This window comes from Epinephelus moara, chromosome 16, assembly GCF_006386435.1.
Source record: "Epinephelus moara isolate mb chromosome 16, YSFRI_EMoa_1.0, whole genome shotgun sequence".
Taxonomy (NCBI): Eukaryota; Metazoa; Chordata; class Actinopteri; order Perciformes; family Serranidae; genus Epinephelus; species Epinephelus moara.
The window spans coordinates 38,076,822-38,098,442 of NC_065521.1; the positions used below are offsets into that span (position 1 = coordinate 38,076,822).

The 21,621-nt window shown below is 40.1% G+C and overlaps 2 protein-coding genes across 2 annotated transcripts; both read left to right on the plus strand.

Annotated features, from left to right (window-relative positions):
- The first annotated feature begins 239 nt into the window (after positions 1–239).
- On the plus strand, positions 240–14,919 carry slc13a3 (solute carrier family 13 member 3). The gene is made up of 13 exons (XM_050065980.1): positions 240–459; positions 2,589–2,854; positions 3,607–3,785; positions 4,614–4,683; positions 5,861–6,040; positions 6,134–6,259; positions 6,527–6,619; positions 6,718–6,822; positions 6,962–7,059; positions 9,463–9,575; positions 11,941–12,102; positions 13,946–14,083; positions 14,169–14,919. The coding sequence occupies exons 1-13, from the start codon at positions 352–354 to the stop codon at positions 14,349–14,351; spliced, it is 1,821 nt and encodes a 606-aa protein (XP_049921937.1). The 5' UTR covers positions 240–351; the 3' UTR covers positions 14,352–14,919.
- A 3,669-nt stretch (positions 14,920–18,588) lies between these two features.
- On the plus strand, positions 18,589–21,621 carry ocstamp (osteoclast stimulatory transmembrane protein). The gene is made up of 3 exons (XM_050064254.1): positions 18,589–18,626; positions 20,194–21,193; positions 21,274–21,621. The coding sequence occupies exons 1-3, from the start codon at positions 18,589–18,591 to the stop codon at positions 21,619–21,621; spliced, it is 1,386 nt and encodes a 461-aa protein (XP_049920211.1).

The following is a 21,621-nucleotide window of genomic DNA, read 5'->3' on the forward strand; positions in this document are numbered from 1 at the left end:
CATCATAGCAAGGTGTTCTTTAAAGGGCACAGAGAAATTAAGTGGTGTCACAAAAGTTCGGAGATCAACCAAAAACACACGATCCTGCAGCACCCTGTTGGCACGTGCAAGATCGTGTGCAGACGCCGTCCCCACTTCCCCAAAGTGCATCCCTCCTCTGGGGTTTGTGGGAAAGGCCTGACAGACAGGTCTGTCCCTCTTAACTATTTGACACCACCCTGCGAGGAGTTAACCTGTATGACGGCGTGTGGTTAATCTTCGCTGGACTGGGACAAAGTGCGTCCTAACAGGCTCCTCTCAGCCAGTCTGGAGCTCCTTCTCCTCTGAACGGACCCAAACTTCACTGCGGAAATGAAGCTATCAGTGGTGTCCAAGAAGCTGTGGTGCGTCCACAAACAGCTGATCCTCCTGCTCACTCCACTCGTGTTCCTGCCCTTACTTTTTACCCTGCCGGAGAAGGTGAGTGATTTCTATGCTAGATTAGATTTTCTCATGAATAAACCTAAAGAATGAATTCATCTCATGCAGGCTCAGTGGTGGAAGAAGTGCACACATCTTCTAATTAAATAAAAGTAGAAACACCATGATCTGAAAATAATCTATTACAAGTAAAAGTTCAGAATTCAAAATGTTGCTTATGTAAAGAAAAAGTGCATGAGTTTTATCAGCAAATTGCATTCAAAAATTAGCATTCTGCAGAATGGCCCAGAAAGTTTCATTATCATAGAGTAGGGGAGACCGGGGACGGTTGTAACATTTTGGACATTATTGTCTGTATCTTGGAGCTCTTTTAAGACAGTGTGTTCAAACTGTGTTATGTGTGCTATTAAATGCTGTAGGTGTTACCTCTGTAACAAAAGCAGAAAAGGCATGGTTTGGTCTTGGTGTGTGTGTGCATGTTTGCTGCACTAATGGAATAATAGTTAACTTTGACAAGAGTGTTTAATAAAAGCTACGTCAAACAAATGATAGAAAAGACCAGTTGATGAACTGATCATTTAATTTTAAATAAATATATATTTCTTTAAATAAATGAAAAGAACAGCACATATGAACATATGAAATTACATTATTTCACATGCTATTAACTTACCCAGACGTTTGTGGCCCCACTAAGCTTACTGTACAGCTAACAGCTAAAACATTAGCACTAACAGCTTGCATGACAGATATCTATATAGACACATAATACATGTGACATAAGTTTGATGAATTAAACTTCAAAGCAGGCAATGATATTACATTATAAACTTGGCTGTGTCTGCCACAGGGTGCTAATTCCTCACATAAAGAATAAGGACTAAACTGAGCATGTGCAGAGTGAAAGTGTTACAACTACAACTCTCCTCCATATCCTGTTTTTATTGTGTTTTATCACAAACAAGTACATATGGGAGAGATTTAATTAGAGGTGTAGTACTGCATCATACCATAAATCTTAGTACAACAGCTCAGAAGTATATCAAATGTTTTTAATGTAAACAGAAAGACAAAAGATGAAGTGGAGTAAAAAGAAAAAATACAGTATTTCCCTTGGTAATGTAGAATGGAGTAGAAGAATGAAGTAACTTAAAATGGTAATATTCAAATAAAGTACAAGTCAATACATTAGCTGTGGCACTAGTCTCAATGTATTAGACAAAGAAGAAAAAGAAGAGGAAGAGGAAGAGGAAGAAGAAGAAGAAGAAGAAGAAGACATACTTTATTCATCCCTGGAGGGAAAATCAATGTCTTCACTCTGTTCTCATATACACACAGGCCTGAAATATATATATGCATTAAATGGAGAGGTGTCAGAGTGAGGCTGCCTATGGACAGACACCCCGAGCAGTTTGGGGTTCTGTGCCTTGCTCAAGGGCACCTTGGCAGTGCCCAGGATGTGAACTGGCACCTCTCCAGCTACCAGTCCTCACTCCATATTTGCTCTGGTTGGGGACTTGAGTGGGTGACCCTCCAGTTCCCAACCCAGGTCCCTGTGGACTGAGCTACTGCTGCCCCAGTTATGTTTACATTAAACCAGGGATTAGTGATTTGCAATTTTGCCACACACACACACACACACACACTGTACACTGTTCTTTATGCATTGTATTTTAGTTTTATTATTTCATACACAAACATGCCTGTTATGCACACAGATGGACATGTGGATGCATTTTCTTTCTGTCTGACACACCCTTCGGGGGAACATATGAAACGGTGGATTTGAGTGTCCACTGCCAGAAATTTTAGAACATCAAACACTGAATTTCCTGCGTTCTGGTGAATTTTTCTGCATCAATATATGCTGTAAATGTCTTTAATTTTTGTCCAATCAAAAGTCCTCTCCTACTTTCATATTTGTATTGTGGGGAGGACAAATGTTCTTAATATTAAGGGGGGGTGTGGCCCCTGTGTACCCCAAGAAACCTATGTAGCACACACGCACAATAATTTTTTTTTTTAAATAATGCTAAATTGCTGACATTCTCAAAAATATACTGTATAATCCATCAGCTGCAAAACACAGTTTATGTTGCCTTCTTTTCCCCCTGTGACATTCTGAGGTTTGTTCAGACATTAACGGCCACATGTTGCTTATCTTTTAGGAGGGAAAATGTCTTTATGTGGTGGTGCTGATGGCTATGTTTTGGTGCACAGAGGCCCTCCCTCTGGCCGTCACTGCGATGCTCCCGGTCTGCCTCTTCCCAACACTGGGAATTCTGCCATCCAAACAAGTCTGCCCTCAGTACTTCCTGGAAACCAATTTTCTCTTCCTCAGTGGTCTTGTGATGGCGTCGTCCATCGAGGAGTGGGGCCTGCATCGCAGAATCGCCCTGAAGGTCCTCACTATTGTCGGAGTGAAACCAGCCTGGTGAGAAAACTTATAGGAAAGACATTTAAGTGATGACGATATTTTATATTTTTCTTATTTAAAACAAATACTGCAACAATTCTCAACATACATCATCGCGCTGCGGATAATAATCACCAGAGCACCCATTGTGTATTAATCCGCAGCTGAAAATAGTCCCCAACAAATACGCTATTCACTCCTGTGTGAGTAACAGCTGCTTTAGGAGACCATAGGATGTTTAATAAGAAAACTATATATTTGTGGCCCACTTTAAAAATGCATGTCTTCAGTCGTATTGTCATAGGCACAGTAGGGAAGCTGGGAAATGTTGAACACATTGCTGGTCTGGACTTTTCATGGAATTTATTGACAACTAGAGGGACACACAGCGAGCACAGACCTCCGCCAAGGCCAGATGACTCATCTCGCAATGTTAACTTAAGTGAAAAATAGTTTGTGTATCCCCCGTAATTCGCATCTGCTCCAAAACATAATGGGTTTTTCCTTGGCTCAGGCTACACCTTTCCACCAAGTTACATTAAAACTGGACCAGTAGTTTTTCTGTAATCCTGCTGACAAACAGATAAACACACAAATGGCACCAAACACATGACCAAAATGACAGAGATAATTAAAAAATATAAGATATCGCCAACCCTATCCTGGAAGTGAGAGTGTTCCGTATTCCAAGTAGAGTATCTTCCAGGTCAGCAGCCATGATCATGATTTAAGTTACTAATTTGAGATCTTGTGTTGAATTATTTTCCTAGGCTCATCCTGGGAATGATGCTGACCTCGTCCTTCCTGTCCATGTGGTTGAGCAACACCGCCACCACAGCAATGATGCTCCCCATTGCTAATGCCATCCTGGAGAGTCTGTTTGGAGACCTGAAGACCCTTAAAGAGAAGTGCAAGTCAACAAATGACCCTGAGAATGACATTTTAAATGGTATGTTGTTTGTCCTTTACCTGAAATGGAGTGTGACTAGTTAGAGCTGCTCTAATCAATCATTTGATTTGAACAATGGATGAAATGTATAAAGTGACAGGTATTTCACGGCCCACATTTTTACTTTTTTTTTGTTTTACTTGCGGCGGCAGGCAGCTAAAAAGCTCTGATAAACTCTCTGAGCACTACCTGTTCAGCACCAAACAGACAGACAGACAAAGTTAGCAACTAGCTGGTGAACACAGTGGAGCATTTATTAGCTAATGACGCAGATATTTTCTCAGGAGATGGTGGAGACCAAAAGCGGAGCTAAAAGAGAGTAAATTTTAATTACATTTAACAGGTGACCAGAATCATGACTCCAAATATATGATCATGTTGTTCTGTAACTGCTGAATGTGTAAATAAGCAAGAGTTTGCTAGAAAAATCAACTTCATAAGGTGATCATATGTCAATCTTGTGTTTACAGTTTTGTCTGCTGTCCCCAAACGACCAAAAAAAAAGGAAGCCTTTTTTTATGTCGTTGTCAAAACGTGACCTTACAAAAATGTATACGCTCACAGCGAAGATGGTTGTATTATTTTAACTTTGTCCTCAAAACCTCTTAATATGTAATCTAAGTGTGAACTTTGTACAGTTTTTCCAATACAGTGAGTCCTCAGATACAAAGTTAAATATTCAAGGGGTAAGTGATTGATGATGCTGGAGGGGAGCTGAAGTCTATATGAACATTACAGTGGCCTTCATCCCCCCAAGAAAGAGCTGAAACTCATGATTCGACTCATGTACAGTACATGACACAAACTCTTTGTTTCACTCTCTTTCAGGTCAGTCTACTGTAAAGCTGCAGTCGTTGCCCTCAGTGCCCACTGAAAAACAAATTCTGTCAATAGATGGGTGAGAAAAACATTGAGAAAATTTGCCACGAACATCCTTCAGATGGTGTTTGGAGGGTTTTTTTTATAAAGGAAGTTCGACATTTTGGGAAATATGCTGTGTTTTCCTACCAAGAGTCACCTGAGAAAATTGAAACCACTCTCATGTCTGAACGATAGAGTAAATGACTACAGCCATTAGCCAGTTAGCCTAGCTTAGCATAAAGAGTGATAACGAGGAAGCAGCTAGCCTGGTTCTGTCCAAAGGTAAAAAACAAGACTACCAATACCTAATTCTCACTTATTAACATGTTAAAATGTTGCTTATTTGTTTTATGGATGTTTAAAAAAATGTTAATTTGCTGAGCTTCAAAGGATTTTGCTACCTTCAAACAGAATGAGGCTAGCTGTTTGCTCCAGTTTTCAGTCTGATGCTAAGCTAAGCTAACCAGCTGCCAGCTGTAGCTTCATATGATGCGTTCCATTTGCACTGGGCAGTCAGAATTTCCAAGTTCCCTGTTCCCCATAACTATCCCACAATGCAGTGCGGTAGACAACAACGTTCATAATGGACAGTGCCCGAAACAGCTCTGTCACATCAATAGGCTCCAGTTTAAGTAAGTGACTATGTAAGAACTGTAAGATTTCACTTTTCTAGAAATGATATAGTTTTACAATTATTTTTAAATAGCTGGTAGAACTAAGGTTGGCACAGATTACCATGGTTACGCATCTCCATCTGGCAAGGAAGCTCTCAGGAGGGGATTTGGTAATTACCTTTCAGATCTGTCTGAATGTAACAAAATCCAAGAAATAGTCTGTGACATAATGTCCTACCACTTGTCGCTATTTCACTTTGTTTTTATGCAGATTTTAAAAATGAGATATAACGTGTTAATTATTGATCTTCAGAGGTGCTGGTACATGGATTTTGTTAGCTTTGGTCAGAGCGAGGTTAAGTGTTTCCTCGTGTTCTCAGTCTCTGTGCTAAGCTAAGATAACTGGCTGCTGGCTGTTACTTTATATTTATTTTACAGATATCGTTATGGTAACGATCTTCTTGTCTAACTCTCACTAAGAAAGTAGATATCTGTAAGTGTATTTCCCAAAATGGTGAAGTCTCATGTTATGTTGTTTCATCTCTTTTTTGTGTACCTTCCAAGTTCATAAAGTGATAGTGTCTCTTAAAACTTCAAAAGGACGGATGGGATGGAGCAGAGCGACACAAGGACGGCAGAGGAGATCCGATCGGAGGCAGAGTATAGGATGAAGGTGTGGAAAGGATTCTTGATCTGTATTCCCTATGCAGCAAGTATCGGTGGGACCGCCACGCTGACAGGAACTGCACCAAACCTCATCCTGATTGGACAGCTGAAAAGGTAACTTGCAACATTTATGCAGTGAAAACTTTGCATCATTGAAAACAATCCTTTTCCAGCAATTTCACAAAAACATTTCCTTCTGCTTTACAGCTACTTTCCAGACTGCGACCTCATCAATTTTGGCTCTTGGTTTGCGTTCGCTTTCCCGCTCATGCTTCTCTTCCTGTTTTTGGGATGGGTTTGGATCGCCTTCCTTCACGGGGGATTGAATATGCGGTAATGGCGTCAGACGGTTCCTTATTGCAGATTTAAAAATTGTATGCAATCATGTTAGAATTATATTTGTTCTGATATCCTTACCATTTCTAGTCAAGACAATAAACACCAGATTTCATGATGGTTTTATGTTGATATGAGGAAAAATGCTGATAACTGTACATTCAGAGTTACCAACTTTTGTTTCTCTTCCTAAATATGGAATAATGTTCCTCTCTCATTTCCTTTTCTTGAAATATGTGTCACTTGTGGTTTTATTTTATGCAGATTATGTTTCACGAAACACGACCGGAGAGCCCAGGCAGAGGCCAGAGCAAAGGCGCTAATACAGGAAGATTACAGAAAACTAGGGCCAATAAAGTGAGGACTTGTGTATCTTCAAATCTCATGCAATATGAGGTGAATGAGTAAAGTTTTAATCACAGAGCCTTTTTACTGACTCTCAACTTCAATTTCAGTTTTGCAGAGGGAGCGATCTCTTTCTTTTTCATACTGTTTGCCGTTCTGCTGTTCACAAGAGATCCTAAATTTGTCACCGGCTGGTCTGTTTTTTTTAAAAAAGGGTAAGAAAGGATGAAAACACAAAGCAGTTTGCTTGTCATGATATATTTTTCCTGTTTGGAAATGATCACAGAATCCATGTATTGAGACGGTTGTTAATTATCTATCTCTGTTAATGATCCCCACCTCGTTGTCCTGCAGGTACGTCTCAGACGCAGTCACTGGTGTGATCATTGTCTCCATATTGTTCTTCTTCCCCTCGCAGAAACCTTCGCTGAGCTGGTGGTTCGACCCTCAAGGTCAGTGAGCCATCTGATTACAGTCATAATTAATATGTAATCCAGTATTTTAATGACAGTGATAATTAGGTTGTTGTATAAATAAAGAAATGCTGTAAAAATATCAAGGGGTATAGCAAATGGAAGCAACCAAGTCAGCAGCTTGTGACGTTGCATCAGGACGAGTTAGAAGTTAATACTGATGACCAAATATTTGTCAAAGTTTCAAAGACATTATGTCTCCAGAACAACTACTGCAAGTACTGAAAGTGAGGTGAGGAATGTTAATAATGTAGATTAGAGAGTCTTAGTAAATTTCCTGTCTGGAGCTTAAACTGTAGAGTCTCTGTTTCTGTGATTAGAATAATCTCTCAAAACTATGTTGTCACACTTTAGGGTTTTTGTGTGTGTGTATGTGTGTATGAGCATGCGTACAAACTGTTCGCACATGTTATGTGTGTGCTGGAGACACGTGTGAATGTGCAGTTGTGTATATTATGTTCAGCTGGTCAAATAAACCACTGGACACAAGCGCACAAAAAAAAGAAAGAAAGAAAAGCAACTCATGGGGCTCATTTGTCCCTCTCAATGTAGGCCAGGCTTTTAGAATAAAAGAGAATACCAGAGTGCAAAATTGTCTTTATCACACCAAAACATAGCATTCAAAATCAGTACGTAATCATATTGTTCGTATTTGAAAACATTATCTGGAGCTAAACACGATTTTCAAACATGGCAGGTGAGGAGGGGTCACAACCAAAGACCAGTGCTATATAAAAACCTGTAATGTATAGAGCTGTATCTCACTGGAACAATTTGATATGGTTTATTTCTCAAGGAGCTACAGCAAAGGGTTTTAAAAGGCAGCTGATGACCTGAAAACATGCCAGAAAAAAAAAAAAAAGTAAAATAGGTTTCCTTTCATCTTTGTAAGATGGATGTTAGATGGACTGAGATTGTTAGGGTTTCTTTGAATGTATGATGTATGGGTTATGTATGGGTTTGATGCAATGGTAATGTGGTAATTTAATTGTGTATTGCATAAAGTGAAAACATTTTTGAATATGACTATATGTAAAATATCTGTTATTAACAACCTGGATAATCCTGTGTTGTGTGGCTTGTGTGTTAGTGCACCTAACCATATTACTAACCTGTAACTGCACCTTTAAAGATTTTATTAAGCTCTACGTAATGACTGTTGTATTGTATCTGTGTTTACTGTGTGTTGCTGCTCTGTGTGTCTGCATGTGATGCTTAGCTGTGTGCTGTTGCTTCATGTTGCTTGCATGGCTTTTTGCGTTAACATGCTGGTTGTTGTGCTGTGTTATTGTATCGTACGTATTGTTGTGCTGTTTGTTGTTTATTTGCATGGCTTGTGTTCTATCTTTCTGTTTGCTGTTGTCATCACTGTCTTTGTCCTGTGAATTTTATCATCTGAGAGGTTTTAAAACATCTTGCCAAAGGACTGCAGTTGAAAATTATCCATTTGTGTTGTCCTTATAAATAAAATAAATGAAAAATGAAAACTAAATTTGAATAGACCAAATCACAGTGTTTATTCACAGTAACTTCCAGGTAGAAAATCCTTGCGTCACGTACATTAAAATTAAACAGTGCTGAGCAATCGTTTAGCCTCCTAAAAAAATGCTCACCAAAAAAAAACATATCAGTTGAAGTGAATGCTATATTCAGAATATTTTCACTGCTTATTTTGTCTTCAGACAGCCTTGTCCAGCGGGGAGTTGAAGCCATAATATCAAAGCCATCAGACTCCACTAACAAAAACAATAATTTCACGTGGCAAAACACTGAGTTGCTGGTCTACCGTAGTACCATTCGGTTAATGTGTAAGGTAAAGTGGAGCAAATATTTAAATGTAGCGTACTCTTACATGGATCTGGATTTTTCAGATGGCTAAAGTGCTTTTTGCTTCAGCCCTGTCCACAGCAGTACATTGTTTAGCTTCTGTGCCAGAAGATTTCAAAGATCAAAGATGATCAAAGATGACAGCAAAGTCATCATCGATGTATAAAACATACAAATGAAATATTTAAAACAAATAATAAAACATAAACACATAAAATAAAACTCTGGGTCTCCTTTAGATTTATAGTTTCAGCTCAAATTACTGCTATACTGTAAAAATATGAAAACATGCCATTAGTGAAATCTTTTGGAGCTGTGACATGGACCCACTTTGTGTACAGGAAGTAAACAAGACATTGCTTATGCTATTCATAAAGTTGTAAACTACCAATTCAGAAATTACTGAACTATCTCATATTGAATCAGCAGACACCAGTGATATCGTAGGAAACATTGTGCTTATAAAACATGACTATGATTTTATTATATCTGATATAAAAATGATGTATACATAGAGGTTCTTCATTGAGTGTTTTCTTCCATGTTTTTCCTCAGCTACAAACACTCCTTATGTCCCTCTCCTATCGTGGAAGAAAGCCCAGCAATCTGTTCCCTGGAACATCATTCTGTTGCTCGGAGGCGGCTTCGCTATGGCAAAGGCTTGTGAGGTAAACATGTTGGCACATAATGGGCACTGTAATTACGTTAGTCATAAACTTATGGAATGAAGGGAGGTTAGGCTTTCATGTTCTGCCATGTTTCGTAGTTTAACATTGTGGGAAATATATGTATTTGGTTTCTTGCCAAAAGTTAGATCAAAAGATAGATATAGTGCCGCTCTCTTGTCTGTGTGATTAATGAAGCTACAGTCAACAGCAGATCCATCATGCTTAGGATTAAGAAGCTGGGGGAAACAGGCTCTGTCCAAACTGAACAGAATACACCTACACTAATCATCACGATATGCCTATAGTTGGGTCTTTCGGATAAAAATGAGAAATGTGGTTTTATGGGGAGTTAGGTGCTAGAATAGTTCTTGGCTGGTAGTTGTGACTTCCTGGAGTTTCACAAGGTAAAATAAAAGAAGGAAAGGTCATATGTTCGAGGAGACAGTCTTTGGTGTCAGTTCTACTTGAGTCCATGGGGTGAGCACAGCAAATCACACTTCAACCCATCGTATCTTTGTTGTTTCACCTTTGACTGAAAAATCCTTCACCCAGATTAAAAAACACACATTACATGATGCTTACTGATGTTTTTGATCTAAATGTGTCTGAAAACAGATCATGGCTCTGTCCATCAGCTGTATATACCTAGCTCAGCTCAAGCCCCTGTGGGGTCCAAAGTAGCTAACCTACCTGCTGTTAGCAGGTAGTATTGAAGGCTACATTTATTTGATTATCAATAACTAATCAACCTTCAAACTGTTAATCCATCCATCCATTTTCAATGGCTTATCTGAAGCCGAGTCGCGGGAACTGAAGGCTGAGCAAAGTATTCCAGATGTCTCTCTATCCAGCAATGCTTTCCAGCTCCTCCTGGGGGACCCCAATGAGTTCCCAGTCCAGACGAGATAAATAATCCCTCCAACGCTCTGCCCCGGAACCTCCTACCAGTGGGACGTGCCCGGAACACCTCTAACGAGAGTTGCCCGGAAGGCATCCTGATCAGATGCCCAAACCACCTCAACTGACCCCTTTTGACACAAAGGAGCAACAGCTCTACTCTGAGCTCTCTCCAGATGTCCGAACTCCTCACCCTATTTCTAAGGTTGAGCCCAGCCACCCCACGGAGGAAACTAATTTCAGCCACTTGAATCCGCAACCTCATTCTTGCCCGTACTTGTTAGCCAGCAATATCTCTGATGAGTCATCCTACGTTAATCTTGAACGTTAACGTCAGTAAGCAATAGAGGTATTAAAGAAATAGACAGGGAGCTGTGGTGTCTGCCTCTCAAGCTCAATCATTGTCATGACTGTTACGTGTGCTAAGTAATTAACGTTAGATGACTAACATTAGCACGAAAGTAAATCACTGAGGCAAACTGCAAGGCATTGTAGCACACGGTCAAGTCCACATTTGGCAGATATTAACCAAACTGACAGGTCATATCATTAAGTCCAGCCAGAATAATAATCAGAAGCATTAAGAACTGATCTGGTTATAATGTCTGGTCAGTGATAACAGGTTGGACCTGCCCCGTTCGCTTATGTATACTCATGATGTAGTGTTAGTTCTTTTGGACCACACAGGGTCTTTAAATGCAGGTGCTGGACAGAAACATGATCTGTTTGGAGACCAGTAACAAGGAAAACGAATGTGCGTATTTAGATGAAAAACATGCGTCAACATTACGAAAGTTAAAACATCAAAGACACAATGGGTTAAAGTGTGATTGACTCCAACAGAACTGACACCAAAGTCTGGCTCCTTGAACCCTGTCACTGATGTCATGACCTTTCCTTCTTTCATATTTTCCTTGGCAACATAACAGATTCCTGTAAAACCATCACATCACATTTGTACCTTTTGGCTTTTATTCAGATTAAACAAACTAGATATAATGTGTTACTTAGAGAACTTTGAAGGTGCTGGTAGGTGGAGTTTTCTACCACTGGGCAGAGCCAGGCTACCTGTTTGCTCTTGTTTCCAGTCTTTATGCTAAGCTATGCCAACTGACTGCTGGTTGTTATATCAAATTTGATTTATGCATATACTGTATATATGTATATATATATATATATATATATATATATATATATATATATATATATCTAAATAAGAGTGGCACTGTTTTAATCTTTTAATCTTCTACTTATCCAAAAAGTTGAACTATTCCATTGAGGTTTCTGTCCAGCTGAAATCAGGATTAGTGACTCTAGCTTTGAAAAGTTTACGTTATTTGTCTGTGTAGTTCAAGTATCTCTCCTGTCAGCTCTGTGCTGCTCCGCTCAGTGTGGTGCTGTTCTCTGCGCTTTATTATGTTCCAATTTGATCTCTGACCTTTGACTCTGATCTTGTGGCGTTTGGCAGGAGTCTGGACTCGCCTCCTGGCTTGGAGGCCACCTCCAGCCTTTGGCCGAGGTCCCTCCTGCTGCAGCTGTGATGTTGATCACTGCCTTCCTGGCCTGTTTCACTGAGTTCGCCAGCAACACTGCAACAATTATCATATTTTTACCTGTCATTGCTGAACTGGTAAGACTGGTGTTCAACTAAAAGACATTTAGCGACTGTGTAGACTTATTTAAACTGTGTGCTCCTCATGATGAATTGGCCAAATGTAGATTATGTGACTTAAAATGAAGCAGAAACTTCCTGTTTCCCCGGCTGCATATTTTGGCTAAAGGATACATTTTCATATATTTATATTCCAAACTTGATTTAATCAATTGTGCATTTCTTGCAGCAATGACAATATAATTAGCCTACCTCTGAAAGCCTTTTAGTACACCGCAGGTCTCACATCAGTTTATAGAGTAACACACTGACAGTCAGGTGTCCAAACACAGAGACTCAGTTACAACACAAAACAGTGGAATCTCATGAACTGGACAGAGAACAGAGGTTTGTTCCTGACCTCGTTCTTTGTGTTAATCAAAGGCTTGTAGGCCTGTTCAACTCTTGCAATAGATGTTCTTGTGTTTGTAGCTTGTTGGACATTAACTGCTGTTGTCAGTAATCATTATCTGGAGATTTGTACTTTGCAGCGGTGCCTATACTGCAAAGCACACACACGGAGAATAGTTTGCAGGATGTATAGGAGGCTTAGTAAATGTGTCCTGAGTTCTTTACGTTAAAAACTGACTGAACGATGGCCACACAGAATTTTCTTAAAGATCACCCACATTACTTTTGTCTAGTGATGCGTGGTCATGCAGGTAGTTTTGGATTTATTTGCTGAGGTTTTGGGATGATCATATTTGAACTGTTTTCCCTGGAACCTTTTCTACTTCTTCCTTTATCAAACAAATAATCTCTCCATTGCTTTTAATTGGTTTAAATGTAATTTCTAAATAAAAAATACAAGTCACCTTAGTTCTACTGGGGTAGAGGCAGAAATCTTGGAGATATATATCTCTAAACCTGGATGCATTAAACCAAAACTACCTGCATATCCCAAGGGGTAAGTGGAAATTGTGTGTGCAATTTTGTGAGCTGAACATTTAATCCCCCTCTTCCTCTTTGGGCTTGGATTGCAATTCATTTTTGTAACTGAACTGTAATAAATTTGGTGAACTTGTCATCTAATGTAATTGGAATTTGTCCATTTCCCTTATTATATATTATATATGACTAAATTCCTGCAAAACTGATAACTAATTTTTAGCATTTTTACTAATGTGTTAGCATGCTAATCTTAGCATTCAGCTAAAAGCATTGATAATCCTAAGAAAAGTCTCACAGTTGTCAATCTGATGTGAAGATAGTTTTGTCGAAACTATTGATTTATCAATAAATATCAATACTTAATATTTCACACCTTTTTTGATACTTATTTTCAGCAGTATTGGTACATCTGTACCAGCTGCACATTCGTGCTCTCTCTTATTGGTGCTGCTCTCTGCTACTGACCAAGAAAAGCTGTCGTTGTCTTAATCTTTTCATAAAATTTAAACTTGTATTCCCTGAATGTCAGCTTTTCTCTATGGTAATGAAAATGGGATTGAATATTTTAGATTTTCTAAGGTAACAAAGATAGAAATTCCAGTACAGGGGCACCCAGTAGTTCAGTAGGTAGAGCAGGCGCCCCATGTACAAAGGCAATGTCCTTGCCGCAGAGGCCATGGACTCGATTCCAGCCCACGACCCCTTGCTGCATGTCGCCCCCTCTCTCTTCTCCCATTCACACCTGAAACTGTCCTGTCAATAAAGGCAAAAAGACCAAAATATAATCTAAAAAAAGAAAGAACATTTGGTGGGTTTAAACAATGTTTTTCCATATGAAATATGTTTGCAATAATGGTGCCACTGAAGGTATGAAATGATTTACATCCTCTCCTAAGAATATGCTGATCTTTTTTTGTCTTCATCACTGTAGGCTTTGCACGTCTCAGTGAATCCCCTGTACTTCATGATGCCTGCAACAATAGGATGTTCATATGCCTTCATGCTGCCAGTGTCCACACCACCCAACTCCATCGCCTTCGCCTCGGGGCATCTCCTGGTCAAAGACATGGTGAGACCCTCACATCAGACACTGACACATATTGTTATCTATCATCACTGCAGCATCTTCATGTTTTCTGCTCCTGTTTTCTCAGGTGAAAACTGGCATCGTGATGAACATCCTGGGCATCCTCTCAGTCTCTCTGGCCATGAACACTTGGGGCGTTGCCATGTTTAACTTGGGTACGTTTCCAGAATGGGCCCAAGCAGCCAATAAGTCTGCAGTTGTTCCTGATGTGCATCTATCACTGGTCCAGTCGCTCAATGCTACGCTCTGATTATTCACCCATTGAGTATCAGAAGATTGTACAAAGTTCAACACTACACAGGGTTTGTAGATGTCTATAATGTCACCAAAATATCAGAAAACACTGGGACCTTCAGCTGTTACCTGTTGAGATGAATTTAATGAGTTTGTGATACTTAAGTGTCGTTAAAAATGATGCAACAATTTAAAAACCAGCTATATTATTTCACCTTCTGCCATCTTAAAACCAGACGGGAGAGATATTTAAGCTAAACAACAGAGACAGCCAGAGCTCTGGAGTATTTTATACATATTCTAAAACTGTCAGTCTGCAGAGTATGCTGTTCTCACTGACGCTACTGGACTGACCTCTGCTGGAAGAATAAGAAAAACCTCTGTGAATAATTCTTATAAAATATATATTTTTGGTGAAAATCACTGCGAGATCATGTTTGTTGTTTATGTATTATCGGTGCCTGTCTGAAGCCGTAGCACATAAACAATATTTTAAATCTTTTCTATATTAGAGTATGAATCATGACCAATGAATGTGTAAAATTTGTAACTGCTGTTACAAATAAATGATGATGATAATTGAATTGCACGTGGTCTCTGTATTTGCCTGTAATGATTGCACATAGGTTTAATGTTAAGAGAAGGACCTTGCTAAGTTGTGTTTGCATAGAAACAACAAAGCGTGACTGTCAGTGCTCAGGCTTCGATGATCTGTGGCTGCACCACTGCAGATTTCACACATATTTTAACACGATTTTGCCTCTGCAGACACTAAGAGAGCCATGAGAGAGCACACAGCTGTAAATTCCTAAGAGTGTTTGTTTGCTGTAGTAAACTGCCTGAAATCAGGAGGCCCACAACAATGGTTAACTTGTGCAAGGCTGTGGTCGTTACTGAGTGTTATAAAATACTCAACCAAAACCCCACACACTAGGACAGGATGTACCCAGCAGTCTGCACAAACTTTGATCTGAACCAAATCTGATTGATGTCATTGCGTTTTGAGAATACAAAGGCAGATTAGAAATATCTTTTCAGTTGTGATAATAAATGTAATTTACCTTTTTCACAATTCACATTAAATCCTATTTTTCTCTAGTGAGATAAAAGATTTCTTATTTCAAACACATCCTAAAATCTGTTCACCTCTGTACATGAGTCATTAAGATACTCTGTGTGTGTGTGTGTGTGTGTGTGTGTGTGTGTGTGTGTGTGTGTGTGTGTTGTTGAGAGTGTTTATGAAATATATAATGTCCTGTGGGGCTCTAAAAATATATTTCTGTCCTCACTATCAGTGTAGGTGCACAACTATGTAGTAAGCTTGACACACTTTAAATAAAGTCCATGAACCTGTGGGTGACATCACGGACAGGTCGCAAAACTATCACAGGGCTGACACATAGAGACACACAAACATTCACACCTACAGACAATTTAGAGTCACCAGTTAGCCTGCATGTCTTTGGACTGTGGGAGGAAGCTGGAGTACCTGGAGAAAACCCCCGCTGACAAGGTGAGAACATGCAAACTCCAAACAGAGGGGCTCCCCCACTCCAGGGTTTGAACCAGGAACCCTCTCGCTGTGAGGTGACAATGCTAACCACCATGCTGCCTCAACAAGAACAGTAACAAGGAAACCACAATCACTAAAGTATAGACTTCATAACAAAGTAGCATCACTGTCTGTCATGTCATGATGAAAAAAGTACCACCAGCTAAAGAACAACATTAAATCCCAGCAGTAATAATCAGAGTCCACACAAGAGTAAAAGTAGTAGACTACTGTTATCCCAAAAGTTACTTAGAATGTTGCATTAGCTATACATTACCTCAGGACAACTAGCCTTGGTTAGCAGCAAGCTAATGATAAACTAAATTCTACTAAATAACAAATCAACAATCACACAACAGCTGATAATTCTCAAGAGTGTTTGGGCAGTAGATAAAAAATGTCTGTCAATATTTAGCCTGGTCACAGATTTGACAGCATTAACAGTGTCTGTTAAACTGCCGTGGAGCTCTGGAAATGGTGGTGGCCACTAGCCACAGAATGTCAGTTAATCTGCTGTAGGACTTTGCCAGTCGTGGTTGCTCCTAGCAACGGGACACCCAGCTGAAACCAACTGGTGGTGGCAGAACAAATGCTAATTCATTCATCTTTTTATTGATTTGTGTCATGATAAAACAAATCTGGGGTGATAGTTCTTTTTGCAGTTTGTTACTTAGGTGGAAAAAATGCATCTGTCAACAGTTTTATATTTGTGTGACAAACTGGAGGAAAGAGTGTAAACATGCTACAGCAGTGAAACTAAACTAGCAGCCTGAGGTAAGAGAAGACTTAAACGCACAATTATAGAGACAGTTCAGGTAAAACAACAGTTTTTACTGGTCAAACGGTATGTTCAGTTCACAGGACAGTCAGAGAAGGTAAACAAATTCAACAGGGATGAGGCAGAGGCTGTGTCAATCAACAGACAATAGGAAAACCAAGAGTCAACTGAGGTAGTTGATAACCAGCTTTGTAATACCAGCTATCCAGATGGCCAATGTTAGGGGTTAGTTAAGCCAGATAACCTAAGATATCCGGGGTAAGTTGAAGTGGCTTCGTAGTACGGGCCTCTGGAAAAGGACACTGGGAAACAAAAGCCTGGACATTAAACACACAAGGAACTAAGACAAACTGGCACTGAGAGAAAACAAGACACACACTAAATACTCTGAAGGATAACAAGACACAGGTGAGGCTAATCAGGGCGGGACAGACAATCAGACACAGGTGAAGTCATCAAAAGGGAGGAAAAACACACAGGGGCAGGAAGTGAAGTAATCTGAAAAGAGAGGAGATGTGAGTTTCAAAGTAAAACAGGAAACGACATGAAGAAATGAACTTTAAAAAAACAAAACCTAAGAAATTTGAGCTGTGACACATGGGCCAAATGTGGCCTGTGACAGGGTGCCGTGTGGCCCTTCAACTATTTTCTAATTCACAATGGAAATAAGCTGATTCACAATGGGCAACAGGGTGCCTACAAAGCATCAAAATAGAGCTTGTTTATCCAAAAAAGAGCCAGGGGAGGGTCTCTTGTGTGACAATTTTCATAACATTTCATCTGAGATGGAGGTAAATAATTTATTTCATTAAATAAGCTAATAATTAGTTAAAAAGTCAGCTTAAAACATTTGATTTAATTCATGTTCATGTAACCAGGATAATTTTAAGTCAGTTCAATTTAGGACCCAAGCAAAAATGCTTTGTTTTATCTTTTTTTACATCAGAGTCCTGTGGGAGTTTTTTCCTGCTTAAGTGAATGTACTCAAGTTAAGTGAAAGCAGTTCATGAGCGTCAACTCCCCACACCCAGGACCCCCAACAGAGGTCAAGGCTAAGCCCCAAATATCCTCAAATCTTAGAAACACCCCTGCTTAAACCTGACCTGTATGGGGCTTTTGCAACTGCTCCTTTGACACCTGTCAAAAGTGGTCCCCAGGCAAAGCAAGTTGAGTATCACCGTACTACAGGAAACGAATCTGTAATGATCCTGAATGCAGCCTTGAAGTGTCAAACGATTCACTTTTTTAAGTGTAACATGATTTCAATCAGTGTTTCCCAACTGGTCCAGCCATGTCTTTAGTTCAAGGTCAACACAGTTTAATACACTCAGTGTCATACTTGTGTTTGGCCACGTCTTTGAGATAGTTTGCTGTCTGTGTTAACTAGCTGTCTGTTAATCACTCACTCTACAGCAGGAAACAGCACTTTGAAATAAAATCTTTGTGGCAGAAATTCACTGCTCTAAAAAATGAAGTGTGTTTTTCTATGAACGACACGTTTGTGAGTCAAATGTGGTCCATTCAGAATGGACCCGCGACCCACTTCTGGACCACGACCCACCAGTTGGGAACCACTGATTTAGATTATCTGTGATCACACTGGCATCAACATAACACTCAGTGAGCTGAGTGAAACAGGTACCAACTGCATGAAATTTCCAGATCTTATGTCACTCTGAGAGTGTGACCCCTGTCACATTGTATGTGCGTGCGTGTGTGTGTGGTTACATCATGCCTCTACATATGATTTTGTGTCATGTATGGTTTACATGGAGAACAGCTGTCTTTTCATTTCCCACGTGAGAACTTGTAGGCGACCCACAAATACCAACATGACAGTGACTGTTGTGAGAAGTTCCTCTTTGAATGCTCAGTCTTGAAACAATTCCCAGCTGTCCTTCATCTCATATTTTCACAGTGAGAATGAAGTTCATCAGAGAGAGTATTATTGCGCCTGTCAGGTAAGAACGGTTAGTTATTTTAACTATTGTTAATTATTTTTAATAGGGCCTTATTGGTCCAATGATTTCCTAAAGGACATTACAAATTAAATTATCTGTCTATGGATATATATATCTATCCATCCATCTAGTTAGTCCTGTAATGGCTGTATAATGGTATGTGGTTTATAACTTTTAGGATCTACATGACTGACAAATGCATGTTTAGTTTAATTACTCATTTCACAGTCTTATAGTGGTTAAAGGTGATCAGTTTCATGTGGGAAAGTATCTTGTGCAAAACTGTCCCCCCTCTGAGTTTTTCATTTGGTGGAGTTAAGTAAATTGTTAGACACTTTGGGGAAATAAGTTTATTTGTTTTCTTGATAAGTTATAAAAGGGGAAATGTCTAATTGTGGTTTAACAGGGAAGACACAGCACGGAACAGAAATAAAAAACCTGACGACTCCTAAAACTACAAATTCTTGTTTTGCATTTGTTTGTGGACAGATTAAACAAACATACACTGTGCCGATTAGTAAAACTGTGAGATGTTGTTAAACCTATTTTTCGAACTCTGGGGAGAGCTAGGCTGTTTCCTCCAGTCCAGTCTTTATGCTACACTAAGCTAATCACCTCCTTCATAGCTGAAGTAATAGTGTGACATTTGGGGAATTTTGCTCATTTGCTTATTCTGCCAAGAGATACATGAAAGGATCAATACCACCCTCACGTCATAACGGCTGAAGTCATCTTTTTTGGAGCAAGAAAAGACCATATTTGGACAAGAGGCTGGAGCTGTGGAGGAGTGAGGGGTGGATCTGACTGAGGGCAATGTCAGCAGATAGCCTGTCACTCAAAACAGCCCGAACTTAATTATGCCACCCAGTTAAAGGAGCCGTATTTAGGATTAAATGGCATTCAGTGGTGAGGTTGCAGATTGCAAGCAACTGAATTACATCTCTGCTCACCCCCACACCTCCTACCAAGTGTGTAGTTGAACCTACAGTGGCCTTCAGGAAACCTACAAACATGAAAGCATGGATGTATAAACAGAACATGATACAGTCTTGCAAGCAAGGGCCCATTCAGTCCTATGAAAGTTGCACAATGGCGTAAATGTTCAACTTCCGGTTATAATATGACCTGGATCTTCTACATCATTGGGCCCATAGAGCGAATGCACTGGAGACTTTTGCCGACCAAGCAGCTAACTTCTGGTTTTATCCTCCACTAACTTGAATAGGAATAAATAATTGTGCAACGCTTTTAGACATTTGAAATGTTATCAGACCAAATGGATCAAATCCCAATAAGTGAAACGATTCATTTTGCAGGAGATGTGATGCTCAAAAAAAAATGTATCCACTGATTAACACATGTCTCTTTCATATTTAAGTTAATGGGAAAAGGTCTTTTTGGGCCCAACGGCATCATATAACAGACCCAGAAGTTGTAATTCCATGGTTTGGCCACTATGATAAACTGGCGCTGTTCCTAAGGGCTTGACTCTCAGCAAGAAAGCAAATATTTCCCAAAATGTCAAACTATTCTGTAACTTAATTCAGGTTGTGTTTTCTCTCCTCAGGAACAGGGCAGGACCCTGCAGACAGATTTTAAAATCTGTCCTGCTTTACCTCTGGGATGTTTACTCTGCACCTGCACCTTCTGGCAGAGACATACTGACTCAGCTGTCTCTCTGTTTCACACTCGCCATCGTCACTGGCGGCCTGCTTCATCACTGGCTATCAAAGACTCTCAAATACAACCATGAAGGGTCCATTCAGACCGCCTGCATCTACAGCGTGGCCATGTTCCTGGTCTCGTTCCTGTGTCACCCTCTGCGCTGTGTGCTGACCATGATTCTACCCACTGTCTGCACCAAACAGGGACGCAAACTCCTCATCACAGCCTCTGTTATGATTCTAGTGTTGAATGTCATCCCTAATATTTCAGTGAACGTAGGGGCGGTCGCTCGCATCCTCAAGTGTACTGCTGAGGGTTTCACAAAGACTTTGTTAAACTCATCTGAACCTTTGAACAAAGCAAAGAAAGACCTTGTTGAGGAAACCATCAAAGCAAGGAGGGAAGACTTGAGCATTGTCACCAACTTGAGGAAGTTGGATCATTTCACACATGTTGATGTGTCAGAAGTCAGAGGAAGGTTTACTAAGATGATTGGGCAGATAGAGGTCAACTTCTCACACGCCAGGAACCTGCTGAAAGAATACAAACTGCTGTCAAACCGGATCCTTGCTGCCATTTTTGTTGTTCTACTAATCTTTGAATCTGCACGCTACTTGAAATCTTATCTGGCATCAGTTCAGTTTGATAATGGCCACATCTCCAAAGAGCTCTGGCAGAGAGCGAATCATAATGCTAAAGATAAAACTTGTCTCCCAAGCTGCAAAATAACAAGTCAGGAATGTACCTCCTGTTTCATATCACTGGTTCTGGTGACGTTATATTTCATCGCAATAGCTTTAATAGTAGCCTTGGATCATGTTGTGTATCACATAGTTCAGGCAATTCTGCCGTGGATTCTGGACTTTCCACCAACAACTGCCAGCATAAGTGTCGATTATAAGGTAAGACATTTTACTGTACCTGCAGTATTTGCTTCCTTACTTTTAAGGCTTTTCATCTCTATTTTTTAATCCTCTGATAGGTGCAGTGGTTCCCCCCTGCCTTCTGTATCATCCCACAGTCTTGTGTCACACGGGAGCTGACAAACTTCCACAGGGATTACAAGTGGACTTTCGATCCCGAGCCATCGCTCTGTGATGTGACAACCTCGGCACCCAACCTGGGAGTCACAGTCCTGCTGGGATGTCTGTGGCTGATGAGCTACTCTCTGGTGTTCCTCGAGGTTTACGCCAGACGGCTGCGCAAGAAAATCTCTGCATCCTTTTTCAGAGAGCAGGAGGAGAGGAGGATGGCGTACTTGATGGAGAAAATACAAGTGAAGCAGAATAAAAAGGAGCACAAGGAGATGATTTATGTGAAGGTTGGGTGA

What these genes read in the sequence shown, in the direction of transcription:
- slc13a3 (XM_050065980.1), top strand. Translation starts at nt 352, where the DNA reads ATGAAGCTATCAGTGGTGTCCAAGAAGCTGTGGTGCGTCCACAAACAG. An exon ending in TGAGAATGACATTTTAAATG is followed by an intron (nt 3,786 to 4,613) that starts GTATGTTGTTTG and finishes ACTCTCTTTCAG; the next exon opens with GTCAGTCTACTGTAAAGCTG. An exon ending in AGAAAACTAGGGCCAATAAA is followed by an intron (nt 6,620 to 6,717) that starts GTGAGGACTTGT and finishes CTTCAATTTCAG; the next exon opens with TTTTGCAGAGGGAGCGATCT.
- ocstamp (XM_050064254.1), top strand. Translation starts at nt 18,589, where the DNA reads ATGAAGTTCATCAGAGAGAGTATTATTGCGCCTGTCAG. An exon ending in AGTATTATTGCGCCTGTCAG is followed by an intron (nt 18,627 to 20,193) that starts GTAAGAACGGTT and finishes TTCTCTCCTCAG; the next exon opens with GAACAGGGCAGGACCCTGCA. An exon ending in GCATAAGTGTCGATTATAAG is followed by an intron (nt 21,194 to 21,273) that starts GTAAGACATTTT and finishes ATCCTCTGATAG; the next exon opens with GTGCAGTGGTTCCCCCCTGC.